This window comes from Rattus norvegicus, chromosome 1, assembly GCF_021556685.1.
Source record: "Rattus norvegicus strain SHRSP/BbbUtx chromosome 1, alternate assembly SHRSP_T2T, whole genome shotgun sequence".
In the NCBI taxonomy this organism is placed as follows: domain Eukaryota; kingdom Metazoa; phylum Chordata; class Mammalia; order Rodentia; family Muridae; genus Rattus; species Rattus norvegicus.
Window position 1 is genome coordinate 248,205,001 of NC_141534.1, and position 18,229 is coordinate 248,223,229.

Sequence of the window (18,229 nt, forward strand, 5' to 3'; positions counted from 1 at the left end):
ACCATGTCTTAATGTTCCCCGCTCTCCCATAGGACTAAAGGATTTTATGTGATCACTGCAAATATATTGTTTGTCCAATGCTATCTGAAGAAAGCAAAACTTGAAATGGAGTGATGTTTTCTGTGATAGCGGCTTTAATATTAAAAAATGCAGCATCCTGTGAAACCTGAATAGCTTGGAGAGGGAGTCCCTAAGGAGAAGGAGTACCCACGGCAATGGCAGGGTATGGAATGAAGGCCAGAGTGGAACCCAGTGGGACCTGGAATAAAGCCCTGGTCTTGTGCTACCCTTTCATTTCAGTAGAGATGCATTTTTAAAAGGGCCAGGCATGGTAGGGCAAGGCCCTTAATACCAACACTCAGGAAGCAGACTTGGGTTGGTCTGCTGAGCCCAGCCAGATGGACATAGCAAGTTCCAGGCCAGCCAAGGCTACACAGTGAGAAGATGTCTCAAAAGAACAAAACCAAAAAAGATAAGAAGGACTTGGTCATTGTTTGGGATGGGCCAGTGGTAAGCTGTTCAGAATGCTAGAACTGCTTTCGTGGGGCGATTGTGTCAGTCATTATACCCAGTGCTCTGATGAGGTTCTGCCAGTGGCCCAGGGAAAGCCTGGGAGACCAGACGGAGTACAGTCAGTTGCCAGCATTGCCAAGATTTGCTTGTATTCACTTATTCCAGCAGCACTAAGGGTCTGGAAGATCTTTATGTACGTGGAAAGGAGAAATTTGAGTATGGGATCAGCATGTTTCCTGCCCCATGCTTCCTCCCTACTCATAGCCAGGAAGTTTGAAGACATAAACGGTGCCACGCCAATGTTCAGGGACTGAGAGGAACAGGAGAGAGAGAGAGAGAGAGAGAGAGAGAGAGAGAGAGAGAGAGAGAGAGAGAGATTGAGAGATTGATTGAGATTGATTTTGCACCAGGCAGCTGTGGTTTCCATTGGTTTTACATTCGAAGCTGACAGGAACTTCCTCCTATGTTAATGGAGTTACTAGGATTTGTGTGAATAATGTTTTTAAAAGATAATTTCTCTATGTTAGCATCAAAATATAACTCATTTCCTTGTTAATTTATCACCAGATAACAGTGTACACTCCCTGAGGAGGGGGACAGTGTCTATTTTTTAACTGTCTTCTAATGCCTGAAATGGAATATATAGCACATTGTAGGTGGGCCATAAACGTTTGTTGGATGACTAAGTAAATTTTATTTATATCGTTGTTGGTGTTGAGTTCCTTAAACTTTAATATGCAGGAGGTTTCCATAAATATCTACAAATTGTACATGATACATATTTTATCAAGTATTTAATGTTAATGTGAAATATATAAATTACTCTGGCAGGAATATTAAACTTTATGGTTCTTGTAATCTCCAGTGATTTGCAAAAAGTATCTGCTATGATGTATGGTCATGCATACAAATTATCAGCAAAGCATTTCTAGTTAGGAAAGACTCGCTGTGCTGGAGAAGGATCATGTGTCTTTAGGGTTGGAGTTGGTTCAGTAAATAGGTTTTTCTTTCCCATCTGGAGGTGAAAAGCCTTAGAGAAAAAAGCCTCATTTACAGATTCCTTCCTCTTCCATCTCCCAGAGGTCACTTGTTAGTGCCCTTTTAAAGAAAGGGATGTTTTAGTCAGTGTAGAGTGGTTACTTTCCACAGACTGCGTACGTGACCACATTCCCGTGTGGAATCACATAGCTCAGAGCATCTTCACCGTGAGATTCTTCTGACAACTACGCAGAGACTGCTAGTTAGTGGAGTATGGTTTAACAAATATATAAATGCTCTTTTGTCTGTGTGTTTTTGAGACAGGGTTTCTCTGTGTACCCCTGGCCTTCCTGGAACTCACTCTGTAGACCAGGCTGGCCTTGAACTCAGAGATCCATATGCCTCTGTCTGTCAAGTGCTGGGCTTAAGGCCTGCATCACCACTAGCTATAAATGTTACTTTAAACTCTAACATTAATATATGTCTACTGTCGATATCCTAACAATAAAAAAAAATAAGTTACTTGTAACTCCATGATAAGAGTAACCATCTTAACATACTTAAATTTTCTTTCATTTATAGTTTCTGTAATTCAGTAGCATCAAAACTGTCTTCTTAAGCCATTTAGATTCTAAGAAAATCATTTTATTAAGCTGTGATAGTCACTGTAAAGTTCTACTGCATTGTTTTACCAGTTTATATATATATATTTTTTTCTTGTGGTAGTGCTGGGCATTGAACCTAGACCTCATGCACACTAGGCACAAACTTCTTGATATTGACATTTAAATTGCTTTAATTTTGTCTGTCACCTAATAAAATGGAGATTGCATAACTTTTTGTCCACCTTTATTATTTCTCCTAGAATCCCTCTCCAGTAAATATGATTACCCATTCAAGTAGATGGGTGTTTTGGTTCTGAAACCCTTTGCAGAGTAATAGTCTGTCAACCACAGCATCACCATCTGAGTAGATGAAGTTAGTGTTCCTTGGGGAAATACAGAAAAATATATGTTATCTAACAACAATAAAAATATGAACATATTCTCTTTTTGTTTCCATATAGTATAGCCTTTTCATATTGTTTCATTAGAGTTTCTCTAACAGTGTTTCGACTGCTGCCATGGTCTAAAATGCTTTCTTTTCTGAAAATAAACAGTGACCATTAGTAATTAATATTTTCATTATTGTGTGGGTAGAGAGAGGGCTCAGTGGTTAAGAGAATGTCTTGTGTTCAAAGGACCTGGATTCAATTCCTAACCCCCACATTGAAGCTCATCATCTCTGGGCACCAGACACACACACGGCGCATAGCCATTCACACAGGCCAAACACTCTTACACATAAAGTAATAAAAGTAAATCTAGGAAAATTTAAAAAGCACATTTCCGCCCTTTACAAGGATCTGTCTATGTAACCATTGCAAATTAATGGAGAAAAATAAGAGTCAAACAAGTCCCTTACCTTCCCAGGAAAAGTTAGTTTTTCCTAATCTTTCTTCAGGTGGCTGTAATCACCTTAAAAGTTTTTATTCCTCTTAGAGTAACTAACTCCATACACACATCCTGTGAGTAAATATCAACGCTTCCTTCATTTGAGAGCAGAGCCGATAGAACCCTTGTTTATGAAGTATATTTTTTAAAAAGAATATAAAGACCCAGGAGATAGTAAGTAAGGTATCAGGCTTTCTGCAGGAGCTCAGGCCCGGAGGGATAGGAAGTTGGCTTTAAATGGCTTAAAGGGTTAGGGCTTAAAGGTGGATAAGGACTTTGATGCTTTCGGTTGGCCTCGCATGGCTTTTAAAAGATTATAACAATATTTGACGATGATTCTGAGTGGAGTTTATAAAGCAAATAGTCAATTTTGAGACAGTGGGGAAAGCAGAAGTCTTTTGTTGTTGTTGTTTGTTTATACAAAATGACTGGCTAGAGTTAACAGGCGGAATCCCGGAGCCCCGGTTTTATCCTGATTCTGAGATCCGTCACCCAGGAGAATCCAGCAAAGGTTGTTTAATGCACTTAATTGAGATTAACTGAGCTTGGGCTTTAAATTACTTTAGGAAAGTCTGGCTGCAAACAGCTTCTCTGAAAGGTAAACAGAGCTCTAAGAGTTCCAGTGCCACATACAGGTGGCACGAGCCTGCACACCCGGTGGTGCACACAGACGAAGCAGGCGCCGATGTGGCTTCCAGACAGCTTCATTATGGTGGCGTGAAAAGGCCGCACATTGTTAGAACAGCAACCACTGACGACTTTAGCAGTTCCAAAATAATAATGATGATGATGATGATGATAATAATAATAATGATAATAATAATAATGACTACTGTTTTGGTTGTGAAGGACACCAGTTATATTCTTAAAATGAATTTCATAGTTTTATTATAAAAAGGAAAGTCGTGTAGAAATGAACCAAGAAGCATGTTCTTGATCTGTGTGAGTGAATGACCCATATCTGACGTGGTTTCCATCCTCTTCCTCAGCTCCTTGACTTGTTTATGGTTTGGGACTGGTCTACTTACCTGGCTGACTATGGGCAGCCAGCTTCCAAGTACCTCCGGGTGAACCCACACGCCGCCCTTACGCTTTTGGAGAAGTGAGTATGTTCTCAGAACAGTGTTTTTGTTTTTATTTTGGATAGCATTTTACACAAGTTTTGAAGCCCAGTTAAGCCAAATGTGATGGCATGTGCCAGTAATCCCAGCCCCGAGGCAGGAGGATCTTGAGTTTGAGGGAGCTGATGCTATAGTGAGACTGAAAAGAGGGAGGAAGGTGGAGGGAGAAGCCGTCTTGAGGAGCAGAAGATAAGCTTCTCTCTTTCCTGTTAGGATCCTTTTGTTACATGTGAGGAAAATGTTTTTCCTAACGTATCCTGAAAACCTCAGGCTCAGTTGCTTTACGGATATGTTAATGGGAGCCTGGAAGGCATAGTACAGCTATAGAATGCTCTGTGCTGGGTCCTGAGTTCATCCCCCTGCTGGAGAGAAAAGTGTTTACTTGGAAGACAGGAATTGGAGCTATTTAAAAATAAAATAAAATAAAACAAAATAAAATAGGGCCAAGAATGGGAATGTTTGCTTTGCTGGTATCTAAGTCTTAAAATTCTTTGCAGGTAGAGCAGTCCATGATTTAAAAAATTATTTTGTGAAAATTGAAACTATGGCACAGCTAAAAAATTGCTCCCTCTTTTTTCTCATTATGTAGCAAACTTTCTCTTCACTCAGTTGTATTTTGTTTAAAGTGTAACTATTAAAGTGTACAGTTTTATGTCAGAATTATATGTTGTTTCCCAGATTTCAAAGTATCTGGTTATTTGATTTGGAAAGATATAAGAATTTATTTTAGAATGTCATGAAATACTACTGAGACAAACCCTCTCATTGAAATGGTCTGCTAGCATTTTCACTGCCACACAGTCCTGCTGTGGACGAGTCCTAAGCCATGAAGGTCATTCTACCAAAGCTCATGGCTCGACGGTAGGAAAGCAGCCAGTCTCAGATGCCCGCCAGTGCGGGCTGGGCACTTTCTATCTCGGAGTCTCTGTATCCCTACGTTTGGTAGTGCCGATTTCAAGCACAGTCAGTGGTGGATAATTCAGAGGATGAAGGAAGGAAGGAAGGACTCCTAGGGACAGCAGTTTTCTTTTCCTAAGCGTCCACATTTGTTTGTAGGATGAAGGACACCAGTAAGAAGAATAACATATTTGCCCAGTTCCGGAAGAACGACCGGGACAGACAGAAGCTGATCGAGACAGTGGTGAAACAGCTCAGAGGCTTGGTGACCGGTATGTCCCAGCACATGTAGACCAGATCCATGCCCGAGTGCTTCTCTGTGGCCAGCACCGGTCATGAGACAATAATTTGTTTACAGAAGCCAAAAACTGTAGTAGAGGAAAGATACTAATGAGGGCTTAAACAATAAGGACAGCAAACATCATTTGTATGGACTTTTAATAACTGAATACTATTTTATATATAAAAATGTAACATTAATTTTTTCCAATTTTAGAAGAAAAGTCAAAAGTGTAATATATAAACCCAATAAATTGTGTATGAAACTGGTTGCAAATATTAGAAAAACATGTCTCTGCTTGCATTTTTTTTCTCCTATTTAAGCTTGAAGGAGTTTCTGTTTGTGTCGGCTATAGTTTGGGACCCAGCCACTGCTCATAAGGAAATACTCAGTGCTGTCGTTGGAATTTATTTTCACCTCAGTGTGACTTATGTGGCCCAGAAGTTTTAGTTCTGCAGAGTGTGAGGAGTGAGCACAGATATCTTGAAAGTTCCTGAAGTCAGGCTCAGCTCTCCAGGACAGTAAATTATTTGTTCTACTTAGATATTTTCATTCTGAAAATAAAGAAGAGGGTTTGGATTTCCTAAAGACGAAGTGTTGCTTTGTTCATTGAAGTTAATATTTCTATCTGTGTGTTTGTAGCTGACTCCATCTTTTAAAGTTTTAGTTTGGTTTAAGTTAAAAGAGAAGGCAGTGAAAGGAGCTGTTTACACCAGGTGTAGCTTGTCCTTGTTTAGATGTGTTCTTTCTACATAATGCAATTACGACAGCCAGGGTTCAGGATAACTGTATTCCCATTGAAGATCTCAGTGCTGTGGAAACAAACCAGATCAATTGAACCTTGAAAACCCACAGCAAATGTACATTTTCCTTCAGGTAAATCACGGTGACATAGATGTCGATGTAAACCTGACCTTTGTTTTCTTTGCATTGTAATATGTGGATGTATACATCCTTTGCATTTTCCAGAACCTTGCCTGTAAGACTGCCTGACTCTGTAAAATAAGTGTGAAGAGCTGTGCTTTCATGTCTGGATTTTGTGATAATATTAAAAAGGTTGCAAGTCGGTGAAGATGCTCTTTCAGCCATTCAGAGCTTCTCTTTTCAAGCAACCCCTTGAATTATCAGAATGGGCATGACACAAAACAAAACGTATGTGTTCTCTTGACAAAATAAACGATCTCACAGTTTTAAATTTTTACACACAAAAATACAACAATTCTTAAGATACGCTGCATTCTGTATATTAGGAGCTGTGCTCAGGCAGCTCGGAAGACTTTGGAATGCGCTATTCCTAGCTCTCCGGGTACTTGGCTCAGGCATCTGGGGATTTGGAAAGAGGAACCTTCTTGTCGCCTGGAGCAGACACCCCTTGGGCTCCTCTGTACTCTTTCCAAAATAACAGGCACCCCACCCGCGCTTCCCTGCACCTCCCCCCACACCTCTAGACTGGGTTAGCTAGCGGTAGGCCGAAAAGCTTTGCAGCCCAGAGTGGAGCACAAAGCCCAAGATGCAAGCTGGTAGGCCCCTGGGAGGGGGCGGGATCTGGCGGATTCCTGAGATGGGCAGTGAAAAAGAAACCAGAATCTGATTTGATTCTAAGTCCAGAGCTGCACCCAGGCTACTGGCACCCGGAGGGCTTTGGGTGCCCCTCCCCCCCAGTGAAGCTTAGAAGCAGCGAAATTACCATCTCCAGAAGGCTCCCTTAAAGTGGGAGGTCGGAGAAGTGGGAGCCAGCTAACCCTCTGGAACGCTAGTGTCACAGCCACTACCCCCCCCCACTCCCCAAGATTGAGCAAAAGGGTGTGAATCCAGCCTTTGGACCTTGATGTTGGCGGTGTGGGGTCAAGTATGGGGGAATCAGAGATGGAGCTAATGGCTTGGAGACAGGCGAGCCAAGAGCACTCGGGGTGTCTACTTCATGTGGGCTTCTCAGGCTAGTGATGCTAGGTGCTCGCACGGGAGAATGGAAATTAAGTGGAAAACCGCAGGCCCCGCCCGAGGATGCGCGTGGGGCTCGGCCCCCGCCCAGATGCCACTCCCTATTTGGATGGCGAGGTGAGCCCGCCACTGCCCACTGCTTCCAATCATTACTCTGAGTGGGACGCTTTGAATATGCGTAGACACGTCATGTTGTATGACCCAGTCCCTAGGGAGGGAGGCAATATCTATATAAACGTGTCGAGGGTAGGTGGAGAAGGGTTAACGGAGGGAAGGAGGGAAGGTAGTGGGCAGGGGTCTGCAGCCTTGAGCAGCTGTGGCTGGCAGCGCCTGGTGAGTTGTTTCTCTGGCCTCCATACTAGGAGTGCTGAGCCGAGAGGTGGGAGCGTTCCAGAGGCGAATGGCCCACCTTGGATGGGCTGGCACTTTTTAACTGAAATCGGGGAGGAATGCCCTGGGTCTTCAGCCTCGAGGAAGGCAAATTCTCTAGTCGCCCAGGGCTATTGCTGCCTTCCACTGACAATTTTGTTTTAAGACCGGAAGCTTTGAATGTATTGATCTCTGGCTTGGCCCCCTAACCCTGGGCCTTTTCTGGACTGGGCAGGTGAGCTCTGCTCAGTTCTTGAGGCCCCTGCCTTCCCAGTGGCCTACTCCACCCCTCACCCCTGCAGTCTCGCCATGTTTTCCTGGGGGCTAAGCTGTTTGTCCATGCTGGGGGCTGCCGGCACTGCTCTCCTGTGTGCGGGTCTGCTGCTTGGCCTGGCCCAACAGCTCTGGACCCTCCGTTGGACTCTGAGCCGGGATTGGGCCTCCACCTTGCCCCTACCCAAGGGCTCCATGGGCTGGCCATTCTTCGGTGAAACACTGCACTGGTTGGTTCAGGTGAGTGGTTTTATCATCCAGCAGCGCCCCCTTTTCTGCATCTACCATCGGGCGCTCTTGGTTCTCAGAGCACCTCATAAGATTCCTTACCCAGGATTCTGGGAATTTCGCAAACCCTCACCGTTGCCTAGCTGTTCTGTTCCTTCGAAGAGACCCCATATCACCGAATTTTACTCGCAATTTAAACTCTTCCGATACAACGTAGGGACTGTAAACCAGGGGCTTGGAGAGAGAATTGAGGAATGTGGTACCCATGTCTTGCAAGCATAGGCTGAAAAGCCAAGCCATCTCTCAGCCACGCACCCTTGGGCACTCAGATTCCCAATCTAAGCCTGTATCTCACCTTACCCGGTGGACTTCTACCATCCCATCCAGTAGCTGAGAGGCCCCGTTGGAGATGTTGTTTTGTAACTAATGTGACAGCCTGGGACAAGGGAGTTGTTAGAAAGAGGCAATTGGGATGTCCGGGACAGATCTTCAGTCCTGCTGACCCAGAGACCCTTCAAGCTCCGCCTTGTTTGCAGGGCTCTCGTTTCCATAGTTCCCGCCGCGAGCGCTACGGGACAGTGTTTAAGACGCACCTTCTGGGCAGGCCAGTGATCCGGGTGAGCGGCGCTGAGAACGTGCGCACCATCCTGCTGGGTGAGCACCGCCTGGTGCGTAGCCAGTGGCCGCAGAGCGCACATATTCTTCTAGGTTCACACACACTCCTTGGCGCGGTTGGTGAGCGTCATCGGCAGCGGCGTAAGGTGAGGAGAATAACAAAGGAACTTAAGAGATTTCGTGGACCCTGGGTTCTTGCAGTGAGCCGGACCAGAGTCTGGTGTTCCACATATACTGGGAACTTGACCAGGGTCCCGGCTAAACGGACAGGTGGCCCGGGAGTAAGCCTTCTTACATTTCTGGGTTTTGAATTGTAAAGCCAAGTCCTTTATTCCAGATCTGTGAGTTGCCAGCAGCTTTTGAGAATCAGATTTAAGAGGGTTCAGGGAAGACTTTGTGGAGCAGCTAGCAACATTTGGAGCCTAGTGGATGGGAGGGACTCTGTACATCAAAGTGGTAGAAACCAAGCCAACAAGTTTAGGCCTGTGCGGCTCAGAAGAGGAAGAAAGGACTGGACTTCGCCTTCAGGCTGCGGAGTCGCACTGCAGAAGAGGCCAACCTTCCCTGCGCTGATCTGCGCGCTCCCTACAGGTCCTGGCGCGCGTGTTCAGCCGCCCAGCTCTGGAGCAATTCGTGCCACGGCTACAGGAGGCGCTGCGGCGAGAGGTGCGCTCCTGGTGCGCCGCCCAACGACCCGTAGCTGTTTACCAGGCGGCCAAAGCGCTCACCTTCCGCATGGCCGCGCGCATCCTGCTGGGTCTGCAGCTAGATGAAGCGCGATGCACCGAGCTGGCCCAGACCTTTGAGCGGCTGGTGGAGAACCTCTTCTCACTGCCCTTGGACGTACCGTTTAGCGGCCTACGCAAGGTAATGCCGCCCCAGACCTTAGCCCAAGGCTCCAGAAGGTCTCCCAAACCAGATGGGGTCCCCTGGACCGAGGGCGTGGCCCAGCGTGCTGTAGGATGGTGGTTGGTGGGGACCAAAGCTGCATCTCTTCGGACTCTCTATGTGTGACCCAGGGCAGGCCACACACCCTTTATGGGATGCTCCTGACTCTCTTTCGTGTCAGTGTAGCCTTCTTGAGTTTGGGTCTTAGTGGCAGGCGTCCTGGCAGGCGGTTTGTCCTTTCTCAAAGTGGTGCCTCACAGCAACCTACCTCTCCAACACCCTTTGGAAGGTTGGCGCTGCGGAGTGCGCGGGAGCCTGAGGGTGGCAGACGAAGCTCGGCGCCGGCTCTAGTCTACGGGATGGATGTAGGCTCCCAGCCCGCGGCCCTGGGCCCCCTAGTTTCCGGATGAGAAAAGCGAGGTCTTTTTGGAGTCATGGGCGGGGCCCCAGAGCTGAAGGAAGCTGGGTCCTGCCTTCTCTCTCCCTTTGCCCTAGAGCGTTAAGTCGCTTGAATAAAACTCTGAAAAGGAATCCGATTGTGCGCTGGTCACCTTGCATACGTTTTCTGGTTTGGTCCTTGCAACCCGCAAAGTGTGTTATCCTCATTTTATTGATAAGCAGGCCTCCTTGAAGCCAGGTGCGCGTGCGACGTGCAAGAACACAGTCAAGATTTGAACAAGATACCTCTGGCTACAAGACAAGTGTTTCCATGCTTCCCCCAGCTGGGCTTGCTTCCTAAACTCTGGCGAGCCATCCCTGCCCTCTTTGCCCAACCCGGGACAGAAGCTAACCGTTTAGAACATACAATAGTGTCCTCAATGGAGTTTTTCAGGGTGCCCCTTTTCTTGGCACCGATGCTCACTGTCTTGTCCGAGTCTGGTTCAAGGAAAGGGCTAATAGCTAGCTGGACCTTAATGCTTCTGTGTCAGGTACGGGCATTGGCAGCTGTGTAAAGGGACAAGTTCTTGGCCTTATGTTCTGTTCTCTAGGTGACAGCAACTGCCTTGCCAGAGGGGGCTGGTAATGACTGTCATGGCAAGATGTTTGTAGAAAGTAGACAATCTATGGGCACCTACTGAGCCATGCCTACCCTGTGCTAGGGCTACAGCTAAGCTAAGAGTAACACCAGGATCTAGGCCACCCTTCCTAATATCTTCGATCCTTTAATACAGCTCCTAATGTTGTAGTGACCCCCAACTATAAAGTGATTTTTTTTTTTTTTGCTACTCTGCAACTGTGATTTTGCTACAGTCATGAACTGTAATGCGGAGATCTGTGTTTTCTGATGAGAGACCTCTGGTAAAAAGATCATCAGGCCCTCACGAAGGGGTTGTGACCCACAGGTGGAGAAACTATGGCTCTAGGTAGTCAAGCCTGCCCCCTCTCCCCCTTCCTACCCCAACTGCCCTCTCTCCCTGTACATCAGGGCATCCGGGCCAGGGACCAGTTGTATCAGCACCTGGATGAGGTCATTGCTGAGAAGCTTCGGGAGGAACTGACAGCAGAGCCAGGTGATGCCCTGCATTTGATCATTAACAGCGCTAGGGAGCTGGGCCGTGAGCTCTCAGTGCAAGAGCTGAAGGTAGGTGACGGGAGACCACTCCTCCCTCCCCCGACTTCCTCAGAAACCACACACACACACACACACACACACACACACACACACACACACACACACAATCCATTCCCAGTCATATCCTGCTTAACACCATTTTAAGGCACAGACATAGCCTTGGGCGAAAAAGACTACTACATCTGCCAACCGTGCAGCTTTGGACTGTAGCCCTTCTTCCAGGAGCTCGAATCCTAAGGTTCGGGGTCTAGACAGTTCATCCCTCGGCCCCTCCTACGTCCCATCTCCTACTGCATGCCTTTGCCATCCCTCTACCTATGCAGCCTGCTCTTTCTCCGTCTGAACTTTCGAGCTCGTGATCAAACTCCTCGTTCTCAAAACTACATCATTTCCTTGCCAAATCAACATTCCTCTTTTATAGGCCCACCTTGGCACCTTAGCACCTGGTACCCACCCATTTTTGCCCTTGCTGCAAAGCCTCCCGTAGAATTAGGCTTCCTTCCCATGTAGGTAGAGCATGTGTGGTGGAGGGCAGGAGGGCCCTGCTTTGGAAGTCAGGACACAGAATGAGGGCCAGAGACATTTAGAAACATGAAAACTTCAGTCTCCCATGAGTCAATGTCATGTGCTCTCTGGCTTCAGCTTCCCTCCACTAACCACTAAAACGCAGGAGCCCAGCTTTGGTTTCTCCTCTAAGAATGGAGGTATTAGTCTCTCCCCTTGATGGGGGTGAAGTTCAGAAGTAAAAAAGGATTCAGGAGAGAGTTAGCAATAGACTGAGTCCTGGGTACCCGAGTATTCAAGACAGTGCCAGGCTACGAAGGGGAGTGGCACAGAAAGAAGTGGGTAGTTTGCCCTTGGACAGAGCTAGGGAGTTAACAAGGCTCTGTAGAAGGGACCCCTTGGCCAGGCTGAACAGAGAGGATATGTGGCTCTTGGGTCCCTCCACCTAAACTTCCTTTTCCAAGGCAGAACCAGCTGTCAGCCTCCAGCCAGGTCAGTATTCGCTCCACAAAGATGATTACCTGCCTGTTCAATGCTGGATTCTGTGCCGGGATGCAGAATAGCTTCATTGTTTCAATCTCTAGGGTGGGTAGTGTACCCTACGGTCCCTGAAAACAGCTTGTAGGCATAAACCCTGGTGCTACCCTGAAGGAAGGGCAGGCTTAAGGCAGGTGATGAGGCCGGTGGAAGATCCATCCACAAAGCAGGGCAGAAAGGGGAGTAAGCAAGATGAAGAACCTGCTGGCACTGGAGCAAGGCTGGTGCGGGAGGAATGGAGGGAAGGAGGGAAGGAGATCGACTCCCAGACTCACTGCTGGAATTACTAGTTCCAGGGACTTGGAGTGCCTTCCAGAGCCCTAGTTTCCAATCTCATAAAATATGAGCAGTAATTGCTCCCCACAGGGCGAAGGCAAACATCTAACGAGTTAATAAATTTAAAGCACCGAGGATAAAGCACAGAATAATATCCCTGTATCCCTCTGAGAACTCGTCCAAAGCGGGTGCATATGGTTGCTGGTTCTGCCTATCCGCTCAACAGGATTTTCCCAAGTGATAGACCTGAGCTTTGACCGATTTCAGAGCCATGGGCAGAGTCCGGGACAGGACAAGGCACTAGTTTGAGCACAAGAGATACGTTTAGACGCTTTACACCTTCTTGGTAGGTTCAGAACCCCCTGGCTGTCTTGCAGGAGTTGGCTGTGGAGCTCCTCTTCGCGGCCTTTTTCACCACGGCCAGCGCCAGCACATCCCTTATCCTGCTGCTTCTGCAGCACCCAGCAGCCATCGCCAAAATCCAGCAGGAGCTGTCGGCGCAGGGGCTGGGGAGCCCCTGCAGCTGCGCTCCCAGGGCCTCAGGATCGCGACCGGACTGCAGCTGTGAGCCGGACCTTAGCCTGGCAGTGCTGGGCCGTTTGCGCTACGTCGACTGCGTAGTGAAGGAGGTGCTGCGCCTCCTACCGCCTGTGTCCGGGGGCTACCGCACTGCACTGCGCACCTTTGAGCTGGACGTAAGTGCGCCGCACTGCGGGCCGCTGGATGCTTGCAGCTGCGCTGGGATGGGAGGAGGGCAAGGGGAATTAGCGCAGAGATTTCTTTCCCCTGCCAGGGCCTCAGCTTTCCCTCTTGTAAAATGGGCTGAACCCTGTTCTATTTCCTGGATTCTTCCTCCGACACCAGCAGACACATGCAAAACCTCGTGCCTGAAGAGCTGGTAAGGTTAGAAGTTTTATACACTTAAGCTTTGGTCAGTGATCCAGCTAGGTCAATTCAATTAGAACTGAGTTTTAGAACGCAAACATTTTTCTCTGAGCCACACTTCTCGCAGCCAATGTATGTGCTGGAAGACAAAGGCTGTGGCCTACTTCTCTGATTCCTTCACAAGACTAAATAGCCACTCACTGTCACCTGTCCAGGGCTCGAACTTAGGGTATATTCCTGGGAAATGCAACAGTCTTAATACAAAGAAGAAAATCTTAATGGTTTCTTCATCTGGCTGCCCTTGGTTGGACAAGGCTAAGAACCAGGATGGACTACAGCTCAGAATAACCTCGGGCAGTTCTCCCTTTACTGTGGATCTCAGTTTACCCTCTGATTGGCTGTGTGTGATAAATTAATAATTTTGAGGCTTGGGGAATTCACACCACAGAGTTTGAGGGCCTCTGCCTGAATAACTTTGCTGCAGGACCTCTGAGCAATGTGTGTGTGTGTGTGTGTGTGTGTGTGTGTGTGTGTGTGTGTGACTGAAGAGAGAGATTCTGCCCACAGGGAGCTCCATGCAGAGAGGGAGGGGGACCAAGACCATGGAGTGAAACTGGGATATCTTTAGTGTTGGGTGAAACCAGCTAGAGGGATGAATTGCCCAGAAGGGGAACTGCCCAGTCTATGGCTGTAGGAGAAGTGACTTGGATGCCTACACTTGATGCTGCAGGACTGATGCCCCCCCAAAAAACAGAAGAGAAACCGAGCAGCTTCCTGGACAGTAGATGGAGCAGAGGGGAGGTCTTACTCATTACTCTCTACTGTACAGACGGGGAAACTGAGTTAGAGAGGAGAGAATGTTTCTAGTGAGAATTTGAACAGTAATGGCCTTCCACAGCCTCCAGAGAATTGCAGTTTTTTTTGAGGGACAGGTGGCATCATAGTTCAGGAACTGAAGACACAGGAATAAGCATAACAGGCAGGGAATGTAGGTCAGTGGCAGGAGCTCCTTCCTAGCGTGAAGGAGGCCCTGAATTGGCAGTACCCAGCAGGGGGTTCTGGGGCGGGGAGAGGATGGTTAAAAGGGCTGAGGGTGGGGGTGGGCAAAGAGGGTGCGCTCCTCTTAAAGGTAGTATAATAGTTCAGAGGTGGGCGAGAAGGTGGGAAAGTCTTTAGTTAAATGCAAAGAAGAATCTTATAATTCAACTGTCCCAGAGGTGTGAAGACTCCCAGTCATTTCGGCGGTTTCAGCTCAGATAGCTGGTAGCTACATTCTTACAATGTAAGTCTCCTGTGTCAGAAGAAAACAGGAAGAGAAAGCCAACAAACTCCTAAGTAGTTTTCGATCTCATGGGCACTAAATGCGTGCCAACCTCCTCTTAAAATTCTCTCAACAACGTGGACATTTTTTATTCTTTTCCCAACTAATAAATGAGGGTGGGAGGCAGCAGTCCAAGATCTTACAGCTCACAAATGACACCGAGATTACGACGCAGGTCTTCTGGCTTCAGGATTAATTAATGAAAGGCCACTAGAGGTTTATTTGGCGCTCCTGGGAAGAGGCGCGCGGGGCGGGGTAGGCTCCAACCACTTCCCTGTGCCTATCGATCAACACGGGCCCCCTCACTTCGCAGGGTTACCAGATTCCCAAAGGCTGGAGCGTGATGTATAGCATCAGAGACACACATGAGACAGCCGCAGTATACCGTAGCCCGCCCGAGGGCTTCGATCCAGAGCGCTTTGGCGTGGAGAGTGAAGATGCGCGGGGCTCTGGTGGCCGCTTTCATTACATCCCGTTCGGTGGCGGCGCGCGCAGCTGCCTGGGCCAGGAGCTAGCGCAAGCGGTGCTGCAACTGCTCGCCGTTGAGCTGGTGCGCACCGCGCGCTGGGAGCTGGCCACACCTGCCTTCCCCGTAATGCAGACGGTGCCCATCGTGCACCCGGTGGACGGGCTGCTGCTCCTTTTCCACCCTCTCCCGACTTTGGGTGCGGGCGACGGGTCACCCTTCTGACTCACTGCGTCTCTAGCCTTGGCTTGCCCAGTAGCTGCTGCACACACGCCGCCAATCTTCAGCGCCCTAGGTCTTCACTGCGCATATATTCACCGAGTCACGGGTTTAAGAAATGGCTCTGCTAGACTGGAAGTCGTAGAATGAGTCACAGACACCGCAGTGGAGAAGCGCTGGGCTTGGGGAAAGAGAGTAGGAGGCAAATACCAAGAACTCAAAGCAGCCAACGACGGAGAAAACCTATTTCCACTAAATGAAACTTGGCTTCCCCTTACTGTGGCAAGTCCGCAGGGAGTTTAGATTTGGGGTTCTGGCAGCAGCGGCAGTGATGGCGGTAGTTAGGTGTTCGTATCAAACTAATAGGGGATTTGCAACTTTTTAAAGTTAGCAGAAATAGCAGGATGGTTACCAGGCTGATCTGATGTTTGTCCAGGAGACACACGGAGAGGGTCCCCGAGCTTCTATTAGCTCAAACTTAGAAGATTCGACTAGAGACTTTTGAAAAGAAAAATTCCTACTTCATGAAATTATTTAATATCCTCGTTTATATAGAAGATACTGTGCTCTCTGGAAATGTCTGTAAGTCTGGTTCGTGTGAGGTTGAGACATAATCCCTTCATGGGAGAATTGAGATAAACAAGAGATTTGAGATGTTTGTAACCAAACAGGAAGTCCAAGAAATAACATTTCCTGCCAGTGGTTGAGCAAGGAGGTTGGGGCTCGGTTGGGCAGCCATTCTCCTGGTGTGATGGCCAACGGTGCAGAGGATGAGGTACAGAGATGGTACAGAGACGTACCAACCAGAAGGACACACTGTAGCCTATACCCAGAGGGTCTAGAAGTTGGGCAGCCTCAGTCCCAAGCTTCCCTCTGGACCACGGATCTGGATGCTGGGTTTGGGAGCATCGCTGCACTGTCTGACTGCAGAGTTGTTCTGCTTCACTCCCTTCACTATTTAGGAGGAGAAACTGAGGAGAGACCTATGGCTCTCCTGAGGAGCCACTGCTGTCCTGCACACTCTTCCACTGCTCAATCCCCCTGCCCCACCTCTGAGCCATGTCACCTGTGGAATTCAGCCCTTTTGCCTTCCAGAGCTACCCTTAATCTAAAAGGCAGTCGGTCTTTCCAATCCAGAGGGTCCCACTACTGCTTAAATCAACACCACTGTCATCTGCCTTCATTCCCCAAAGCCCCCTTCAACCTGCCATCCACATCCCCATACTGCTGTGTAAGAGGACATAACCGGTGACCCCAGGAAGTTGTAACCAGCCCAGGCTGACCTTAGAGGAGGAAATTGGTGGCCTCCTGACCTTATTTATATTTGAATCCACGTAAAAAGTGGATCCTGGGGCTCAAAGGCAAGGACACAAGCGGGTACTTGAAGGTTAGCAACTGCTGGGGTTAACACCACCATAACCCCTATCCGCTAGTAAACCATAGCTGGTCAGAGTAGAGGCTAGCCTGAGCTCTGCAGACACCAGAAGGAGCATCAAGGTGCAGGCCTACAACCTTGAGCATCCCAGAAACTGGACCTAGGTGAGGAGGTCAAAAAGCTTCCCTTTCAGGTTGACTCTGATTTGGGGGCAAGGAGGTAGGGCAGCACCTTTCAGAAGTCTGAAGAGACGTGTTTGCTTGTTTTGGGATCTGGACCAACTCTAAGCCCACGGAAGTGCCTCTGGTTTTCCTCTCATTTCCCATAGCTGCACCATGCTGTTGATGTTAAGGGATGTGTAGGCTCCTGGTTTGGTAACTCCAAGTTTGTAGGAAAAGGGCAGATGTAGTTCTTACGCCTTGGACTTCTGCCACTCACATAAAGAGGCAGACAATGAATAAACCAGCAACACAAAACCAAAACCAACCAACCAAACATACAAAACCACGGAGAACTGCCCTGTGGTGGAAAGCATAGAAAAATTTAAAAAGCAACAAAACCCTTTAACACGGAGTGCCTCCGACCTGAATTCCAACAGTTGGGCAAGGGAACCAGTCTGAGGTGACATTGGCAGGGATCAGGCACTTTGTCCTCGGTTCCCAGCCAGCGTTGGGAACAGCAACAGGTATGGAACACCCAGACCAGAGAGAAGACTGGGGGAGGGGGGTGGTGAAGAGAAAGGCCAGGAGGTCATGCTGGCCACCTGATTTCTGCCACCCATGGCCACCAGCAAAAACAAAACAGCAGAGACACCCACACAAGAAACCGAACCCCACATCTCTGAGCCCTTAGCAATAGGAAAATTGGCCAACATTTTGTTTTCCAGAGAGCCAATCTTCCCTTTCCCACCGACCACCACCCAATAAAACTTTGGTGAAGTTCCTAGATCAAGTTCTTATTGGGCTGGTAATTTACTGACCTCCCTCGCCCTTCAAGAAGATTTTTAAGTGATTTTGCACTCTAATGTTTTCCTACCAGGCAGCCCGCAGATCTTGATGGCCAGTTAGATTTCGTATTTATTTTTTAAGTATTGTTTTTCTCCTGTGGCCATTTCCAGCGTGTGAGCCTGGCTCATCTTGTAACCGGGCGCAGGCTGAACTTGGTGGGGTGGCTCGGCAGAGTTCACTGAGATGTCACGGTCCGGCCTGCAGGGGTCACAGGCGGGTCAGGCTAAAGGATTGGGAATGGGCCCCAGGTCACGCCCCCGCTGGTCGGTTTTGCACACCGGCCTGGAGGCGCTCTCCAGAAAGGGGCGGACCGAGGTTTCTGAGAATTACCTACAGCACAATTCATCCGCGTTCCTGCCGGTGCGAGAAATCGGTTCGCATTCTTTACGATAACCAAATCATTACAAGATATGACAGCGGCAGCGGCAGAGACTCTGAAAAGCTGTTCAGAGAGAGTTAAGGGGAGCCAA

The 18,229-nt window shown here is 48.2% G+C and overlaps 2 protein-coding genes across 4 annotated transcripts in view; both read left to right on the top strand.

Moving 5' to 3' along the window:
• The window catches only part of Exoc6 (exocyst complex component 6), a 144,496-nt gene extending 138,927 nt beyond the window's left edge, over nucleotides 1-5,569 (top strand). For 2 of the 3 annotated variants that reach the window (XM_087584679.1, XM_087584680.1), the window contains 2 exons: nucleotides 3,974-4,086; nucleotides 5,162-5,569. In XM_087584679.1, coding sequence (XP_087440805.1) covers nucleotides 3,974-4,086; nucleotides 5,162-5,294 — 246 coding nt within the window. In that variant the 3' untranslated portion in view covers nucleotides 5,295-5,569. 3 annotated transcript variants of the gene reach the window in all.
• Nucleotides 5,570-7,479: 1,910 nt separating this feature from the next.
• Cyp26c1 (cytochrome P450, family 26, subfamily C, polypeptide 1) lies at nucleotides 7,480-17,697 on the top strand. The gene is made up of 6 exons (NM_001447195.1): nucleotides 7,480-8,105; nucleotides 8,630-8,854; nucleotides 9,300-9,575; nucleotides 11,023-11,178; nucleotides 12,864-13,181; nucleotides 15,006-17,697. The coding sequence occupies exons 1-6, from the start codon at nucleotides 7,902-7,904 to the stop codon at nucleotides 15,381-15,383; spliced, it is 1,557 nt and encodes a 518-aa protein (NP_001434124.1). The 5' UTR covers nucleotides 7,480-7,901; the 3' UTR covers nucleotides 15,384-17,697.
• The last annotated feature ends 532 nt before the right edge of the window (nucleotides 17,698-18,229 follow it).